General features: G+C 51.6%; 1 protein-coding gene across 1 annotated transcript; it reads right to left on the bottom strand.

Annotated features, from left to right (window-relative positions):
- Window positions 1-2,642: 2,642 nt before the first annotated feature.
- Window positions 2,643-8,316, bottom strand: MEAF6 (MYST/Esa1-associated factor 6). Its single transcript, XM_010158236.1, has 6 exons — window positions 8,229-8,316; window positions 8,068-8,155; window positions 7,332-7,377; window positions 6,522-6,714; window positions 3,278-3,335; window positions 2,643-2,675 (listed from the first exon to the last, which is right to left on the bottom strand). Exons 1-5 carry the CDS (start codon window positions 8,276-8,278, stop codon window positions 3,323-3,325), a joined length of 390 nt encoding a protein of 129 aa, XP_010156538.1. The 5' UTR covers window positions 8,279-8,316; the 3' UTR covers window positions 2,643-2,675; window positions 3,278-3,322.
- Window positions 8,317-8,322: the final 6 nt, after the last annotated feature.

Here is an 8,322-nt window from a genome sequence, read left to right as displayed (position 1 = left end):
GGCCTCTTCATTTCCCGTGTCCCACGGGGGGCAAAGGGCTGCAGCCCACCGGAGCGCCTGGGAGCGGAGAGCTGCCCAGCAGCAGCACAGGGTGCCTCGAGCTGCGAACCCTGTAGCTGTCTGCCCCGATCAATGAGCTGCTGCAGCAGACGCTCCGTGTCAGAACAGGCTGTCCCCTTCCCCGAGTGCCGGACACCGCCGGAGGCAGGAAAGGTCACGCTTTCCCCTTGTCCCCGCAGCACCCCTGATGCGCATCACAGGGAAAAGGGGAGCCGACTGACACGGCCCCAAAACCCGCCTGCACACACGACCCCGAGCTGCACGAGCCCTTCGCTGCTTCTCCGCAGGAGAACGTTCCGGCCAAAAAGGTTTCCTCGAGGCGGGAGGCGCGGCGAAGACGCTCACCCTCTGAAGATCAGGCGCTCTGCGATCCTCGCTTCCCAACAGCAGCAGCACCGGGAGAAAAACCGCTTTTGTACCAGGCCCAAGTAATCAAAACCCACCAGCTGAGACTTCTTTTTCCAGAACTGTGGAAAAGCAAGGCCTTTGAGGAGTTTATGCTGCTGCCTCGATCTTCCACCCCCCTGTATTTAACCTCTGGAACTTCAAACACAAGGAAGTAGGGCGGCTGTGCTGCTCTCCCGTCAAGCCGTGACATCCCGACACCCCCCAGCCCTGACTGCAGTGCCAGCCGCTCGCTCCGCTGTGGGATGAGCCTGCTCCCACCACGGACACACACGGAGCTGCCTTGATCCCTGAACCAAGACAAGAGGGCGAGCTGTGCTCCTACACGTTTACCACCTCTCCCAGGTCCTGCTCTGCCGGAGCAGGCGGCCTGGAGGGAGCAGAGAAGGACCCGGGAGAGCAGGAAGGCAGAGGTGGAGCGGGCAGGACACGCAGGCGGGACAGGGATACAGCTCCACCTCTGGAACTCTCCATCGCAGACACAAACACAGCCCCGCGCCGGGAAGAAAGGCAAAGCTTATTTCAACATCAGCACTGCTATCCTGACCCAGCGATGGCGAGAAGCACCCAACGCTCATCCCTGCGTACTCTCCCAGTGGCAATCCAGACTGCTCATCCCTTATCTGCGGGCGCTCCGCCAGTATCAGCAACAACCGACTTGCAGCCGAGTCCTACCTTGAAGCGAGATTAGCCGAAGGGAGATTAGCGCCGGGCAATCCTTGCGGGTGCTCAGTGTTGTGTCTACCCGAGGGAGAGGAAGCACAAAGGAAACCTCCTAAAGGTCAGGAGCCAAGGAACAGCTACTACACCGACGCGGAAGAAGTCCAACCAAGTCCTCGCAAAGCGGATGGCGAATAACAAGCAGGAGGAGTCACGTTTTAGACTGAACAGGTCACGAGAAGAGAGACAAACATGTAACTTTATTGTTTATGTACAAAGGACAGAAGTTTGTATTAAAAAGAGAATCCACCCAACCTCGAAGACAGCAAAGAGCGAGATGGCTTCGAGCTCCAGCCTTCCCTGCACCTAAAAGCACTGCGTGAACTCTAGGGGATGGTGTTTAAAATCAGAGAAAAGGGTTAAGCACCTTCTTCTCTGCTTGAGTAAGAATCAACATGAGCTGTTCCACAAAACGAAGACCCTTCCACTCTACAAGGGTCCAAACCAAGAAACGGAAAGTCAATTTGTCAACTATACACTTTGGTTTAAAAAAAACCCAAACGACGACGACAAAACCCCCAAACAAACCCCAAGCTACAAAGCGAAGGATCAGCAACAAAAGTAACCTAAGTCTTACAACAGGGATGGGACACACTGACTCAGTTCCAGTGGAAAAAGAAATCCCTCTCCATGGGTTTGCAGATGACAGGGGTGGCAGCAGCAAGAGCAGCCAATTTTAGGAAGTTCACGACCGAGGTGGAAGCACAGAAGAGTCAGGAATTCAGGACTACCGCTACTACTACCACTACTACACCTTAGTCTCCCTGCAACTCAGGTGATTTAAAAATGACGCAAAGTACATGGTCCAAGAATCTCTACCCCCTTCTAAGTTCTATTGAGCGAGCCGCTCCCATCTGCAGACACTTGGCCAGAGAGCTGCCATCGTGCTCGTTCAGTCGACTGGCATTTTTCTCAGTGGGGATTCCCGCAGACCTACATCCCAGGAGCATCAGCACTGATGAGTCTAGTAGTCCTGCGGAGAGAGGAAAGGACAGGCCCATTAAGACCTTTCTGCCTTCAGTCCTGCGTGCAGAGCTGGGAGTCTCAGTCTTCCCTCATTTCTACATACCGTTAGTCGCGGGCTGAACAGAAAAGAGATTTATTTTTCTTCTAGCTAACCATTCAAAAGGAAGGACCCTTCAAAACCTTAGTTCAGCAACGTGTCAGCCAAAACCAGATGCTTTTAACGTGCCGGATCGTGACAACAAGACGCAAACGGGTGTTTTCCACAAAAAGTGCCCGGGCCTTAGCTGTGACCCAGCTTCACAACAAGCCAGCCTGGGCTTCTTTACTGTTAGATCCCCAAGACGGTGCTTATTTCACAGCACCATACTCCTCAACCATGAAAGGAAGACCTTCAATTACAGCAGAGGGAGGCTTTTTCAGAGGAGGAGTCAGCCAGCCACTCAAGTCTACAGAAGAGCAATGAAAACAAGGACAGAGCACGGATACTTACGGCTCTTGGCTTTTTGTTTAACTTGAGATCAATCCTGTGGTTGGAAAGATAAGAGAAACGTCCATTTCAATACATTAAACCATCACCAGAGTTCAAGAACCAGGCTACAACAAAGACTATTTGGTTAATGCAATCCACATTCTCAATTCGGCTGAGCCAAATCACTGTCCCAGTGTTACTGGGCAAGAGAGCAGCAAAGAGAGGGAGAGTGGATTCTTTATTACTTGCCAAAATGCATAATCCATCCACTCAAAAAAGGAGTTAATAAAGGTTCATAATCCAAATCACAGGGAAGTTATGCAGCATAAAGAAATCGGGTTAAATACGCATGCTCTACGTTAATTTGTTAGATGTGTAACTATGCCACAGGTAACTACTCAGACATAGTGGTGATGGTTATTGACTTGGAACAGAGATAGGGGTTTGAGGTGACAGGGGTTATATAAGTCAAAGGTACTGAGTTTATTACGTTTTTCCAGAAGGAAATATCCAAGTCTACACTAATCTCCTTAAGAAGCAAAGCCAGAAGAATCAGTTTTTTAAGTTAAAAAGTTTTATCTATTTAAAAATGAAACAGAAAGGTAAAGAAGAGTGAAGTTAATTTAATTTTGCTGAAGTTATTAAATAAAATGTTACCTCCATCACGCTTTTCTGTTTTTAAAAAAAACTTCCCAGCCTAACCTAATATACATACCTACAATTAAACAGATAAACTATGGGTTAGAAAGGTCTCAAAAGGCACATTGGTGTCTACACACTAACAACACAGCACAAGTACTAATTCAAGTCAAACTTACTCAAAGTCATAATCAAACATGCCAGACGGGCTGAGGGGCAGCATTTGAAAGGAAGAAAGCAATAGAAATTAATATACTAATGAATTAAATAAATTAGTTGATTAGCCACCCTAGCGAGATCACAAAAAAATGAAATTAAATGAAATAAATCATAAAGCCAGTGTTGAATGCCATAAAGTTCTTCGGATATCTTAACCAGAAGTGGGCACAAAAAGCACTCCAGATGGGGCAATCCAGAGTCCCCCTCCCCAAGTGGATTTCTGGGAAAAAGAGGTGTTAGAACAGAGGCAGAGTGGTTTTACGGAGGAATTTTAGGTGCTGAAAAAGGAAGCTACCAGGTCCTCGGGAGCGCACGCTAGCTCGGCGGGCAGCGGGAAAAACCGACGTGCTTGCAAGCACAGTCGAGCGGGCGGGCGGAAAGCGGCGGCTGGTCTAGGTCATTACGGCAAAGCAAAGCTTGTTGGGGCAGAGGGGGAGATGACAGGGGCCCGAGCGGCCAACTCTGCATTCCCATAACCTCGTAATGCACACGCGTACACACATCCTCTGGCACTCGCCTCCTTCCGAGCTAAAAAGAGAACACGGTCATTCGGCCAGCGCCGAGTACAGTCTGGTGACATTCCCACCCCTCGCCTCAGCATCCCCCGGGAGCCCGCAGCACTGCCTCTAGGAACTCACCTCCCCCGAAGCGACTTGGTAGCTTTTCAGCCCTGAGTTTCTAAGAGGAATTTTCTCCCAACGTACTTTTTAGCCATGGAAGTTGCCGAGCGCTCAGAAAAGAACCATCCTGGCCTTCCTGCGGTCTCAGAGGGGAGGATGGGGTGTCAGTGAAGACACTCAAACTCCCAGCTGACTCCCCGCTTTTAACTGTTGGAAGTTAAACTGCCTGTTTGCCCCAGTTCTGCCCAGTCTGAGTCCAACTTCCCGCATCGCCCTCGGTGGACCAAGCAGAAATTCCAGCGGTGTCAGTGCCCGGTGGGGGTGCCTCTTCCCAACACTTCCCAGTCCCTCAGGAACAGGCGAGCAGAACTCAAAGCAATGCTGGCAAAAGGGAGGAGCCTCTGAACGAATGGAAACGCCAATATTCCTTTCCATCTTCCTTTTTCATTCCATGACGCTCCAGGAAGAGGCACGCGGGTCGCTTCCCAAAGAGCGCTGCGGGCCGCGATACGTTTTCAGGCGCTTTGCTAGGCCAGGACTGTTTTGTTGTGGTTTGGGTTTTTAACCTCGACATACTCTAAACCTGCTTGGTCTTTTCTGCCAAAGTTCAGGGGACAGTCAGTAAGGTCCATCACAGTGTTAACAGCAGGGTTTATTACAGACAAACTTAATTATCTCCTTAATTATCTATCTGTCCACGCTAAGCATTATGAAACAGTCAATTACTAACTTACTAAGCCTTTCCGTAACGGAGAGGTGTCTGACGTAGCTCTTAGGAGGGTAAGAATCGCCGTACCAGATCGGACCGGGGCTCCTCGTGTCCAACATCCTCTCCCCGGCAGTAGCCAGCTGCTTCAGCGGAAGGAATGCAGACGAAAGCCCAAAGCACCACAACCTGTCAGTGGGGCAGTTTCTTCCTAACTCCTGTCGCTAAAGTTGGGGTTATGTAACGGAGCAAAAGAACGTGTGTTATTCACAGCACTTGTACTGCACCCCGCTGACGCTGCGGTGGGTTGGCTCCCTGTCCGTGGAAGTGCCTGGCAGAGTAGTTCATAATTTGGTGGAAATAGCCATTTTTTGAAGCTGCACTGCACTTTTACGGACTGTTTCCCTCAACCTACAGATGTAGTTTCTTGGGTTAATCCTGAATTTCTTTCCAATTGTCCACAGGCAAAAAAAAAAAAGTTTTGAACTGCTTGGGAATCCCAGCTCACATGGAACCAAAGGGACATCCAGCCCTTTAGGATGCTTGCCCAATTAAAACTGCTGTAGGAAGAAAACTCTGATCTAAGAATTAGAGGGGCTAATGGCCCAAAACCCAACGAAGGAGGAAAAGCAGTTAAATGTTTTTCCAGCATTGTACCTACCTCCGCATCTCCCAGACCAACCTACCCCCAGCAATCCCTCTAAGTTTTTACCACTTAAACATTTCTCTCTGGTTATTGTATGGGAAGGTCCCTTAAAGAGGAAAACCCATCCACACACAAAGCCAACGAGCTCATAGTTCGCCAGAACACTTCATTTTTAAAAGCTCCTTTACTTGTAATGATCTGTAGGTACCAGTTCCAGCAAGCGCTTCCAGAGAGGGGCAGTTCTGTCTCCTCTTTCCAAGAGCATGGATTCCCATGGTTTGTCTCCCTGCCATACTCCGCAGAACTCCTTGGGCTAGCTCTGCTGAGGGGCACAGAGCGACGGTTAAGCAGCAGGTTATGTGGCCCATGGAGCAGGCAGGGAATCTGCTGTGGGTTTCTGAGCCATCCGCCCCCCACGCTGCATCACGCCTCCAGGGCGACCTTAAGGGGCAGAACTGGTCATCTAAATTCAACCACAGAGCTCAGGAAATCTTTGTTTTGCATGAATTTCAGGTCAGTTTAATAAGAAACACTTTGAGGTTACTGTGACAAATCAACTCTTCCATGCCATAATCAAGAGAGACTCAGCCTGGGACACGGCAGCTGTAAAGGAGTGGAAGTCTCAGTGATGACACCTGGGTGACACAACTCCCAAAACTTTCCAACGTGCTTTTTCACCCTCCTTCTCCCAAGAAAGTACTGACATTCCCACCTTACTCGGTTCTGCAGAAACCAAGCACAGGAAGCCAGGACTGCAACCTTCCTCTGCTGGAAGGAGGAGAGCTTTATTCTCCTGGAGAACTGAAAAAGCCCAGTCAAAAGCATCGCTGCAGCAGAGCTGAGCGCGTTTAACTTCCTCAGCGTGCTTTCCCCTCCTCGATACAACGGGGGCAACAGGACCCTGACGAACGCTACAGGGTGCATACAACTCAAACCCAGAAAAGCCACCGCAACAAATGACCTGCGCTGCTCGCTCCCCTGACAAGTTACTCATTCCTTTCACGTAACACAGCAAGCTGGAGGGCAGCTCGCCGTTCAGAAGGACGACGTAAGGCTGCTGGTACCACTAACCTGTGTCGGTTTTTGTTCTTTCGTTTTTTGTGGCTGCTGTGGTGGCTCCCAGAAGAAGTAGAGGAAGCAGCTTTCTGGGGTTTCACCCCCTGCACAGACCCATCCAGCTCTTCAGCATCCTCCTGGTTGGGCTCGTTCTCCTGATTGTGAAAGTCTGGAGAAGTGTCGCTTTCCGTGCCACTGCCTGGCTCCCCTGGAGCACGACAAAGACAGACGAGCACACCGGTTACCTCCCCACAGCGCACACCCCAGGCTGCCCTGGTGAAGCCCTGCATGGAAGAAAACAGCCCCAGCAACAGTACACAGGGCAGCAGAGACACGCCGAGCCGCACGGCACCAGGAGGTAAATCAGAGAGCCTGAAAAACACTTCTGGAGGGCAGCAAGCTACCACCCCAGCGACGGATTTGATACCAATTACAAGAACATTCTTAAAAACCCCAAATGTAAGCAGCTCCTCCCCGTGTCACCTGCAACTGTCTGACAGCTGCAGTGCTGCTTCAGCTCTTCTCACCGCTGTCTCCAAAGAGCCCCAAATCAGTTCCGTGCACAATAAACCCTGCCGAGCACAAAAGTGTGCTCGAGAGGGGAAGCTCCACTTTACTTCTGTTTCTCCCAGCGCTGCTTTGCTGACTTCTGTAGCCTGAGGTTGTGCTGGGAGCACTCAAGAGCCGGCCTGAGAGGAGCAGCTGTAGGTCCCTGGATGGGCGGCAGCGAGTACAGCAGGGATCCAGCCAGCGGGAGACAGAGCTGAGTGCTGGGGAGAAGCGCAGTTCTTTCCCAATTCTGACAGAAATGAAAAAGTGACTTACGCTTCTCAATGAGCTGGTCCTGAACTCCAGCTAGTGCACTGACCGCCTGGAAAAGCGAAAGGGGTGTTGGTGAAAGCGGTAATTCGCTTCCCACTTCTCCAGTGTTCAAAAACACAGCGATCACCTCACAGAGAAAGACACATCAGGACTGCGTGACAGAGCTTATGGCCTAGCACCGGCACAGCAGAGCAGCGGGGGTTAGGAGCACAAAGATCAAGACAGGGATGGCAGTGACAAGCGTGTGGCACTGGTGGCTCCTCACTGTGGTTCCCTAGCACCTCCCTGGGCACTAGGAAAAGGGTTTCTGAAAGAGGCTGTGACATGGGATAGAATCACGGAATGGTTTGGGTTTTAAGGGACCTTAAAGACCATCCAGTTCCAACCCCCCTGCCATGGGCAGGGACACCTTCCACTAGCCCAGGTTGCTCCAAGCCTCATCCAGCCTGGCCTTGGACACTTCCAGGGATGGAGCATCCACAGCTTCTCTGGGCAACCTGTCCCAGTGCTCCCCACCCTCTCCGGGAAGAACTTTTTCCTGATATCTTCTCTAAATCTCCCCGCTTACAGTTTAAACCCGTTACCCTTCCTCAGGATGAAGATGCTGAGCTCGGGGGGAATGGAGCAACCCAGGAGCTTAACCGGCCCTGCAGCAGCCCGGGCGACCGACACGGGAACCAGCGGCACCGAGGGACGGGGACGGGAGCAGTGGCGTCTGCCCGCCCCCCCCGACACTCACCGCTGCCGAGGTGACCGAAGACTTGCTGAAGAGCCGTTCGGCCTCCTTGAACTTCCGATTCCTCCGGTCGTTCTTGCTGTTGGAGTTCCTGAAAGAGAGACAAACGGCGTCGCGGAGGCCGGGCAGGGCCGGGCAGGGCGGGCAGGGCCCCGGGCACTCACTTCTGGTTGGTGAGGTAGCGGTCCCAGCCGCGGATGATGTTCCCGTACATCTGCGTGTCCTCCAGGTAGCTGCCCTCGAAGGCGTAGATCTGCC

The sequence above is a fragment of the Eurypyga helias genome, unplaced genomic scaffold, assembly GCF_000690775.1.
Source record: "Eurypyga helias isolate BGI_N326 unplaced genomic scaffold, ASM69077v1 scaffold24960, whole genome shotgun sequence".
NCBI lineage: Eukaryota > Metazoa > Chordata > Aves > Eurypygiformes > Eurypygidae > Eurypyga > Eurypyga helias.
The sequence above is the reverse complement of the archived record's forward strand: the minus strand, read 5'-3'. Positions and strand labels throughout refer to the sequence as shown.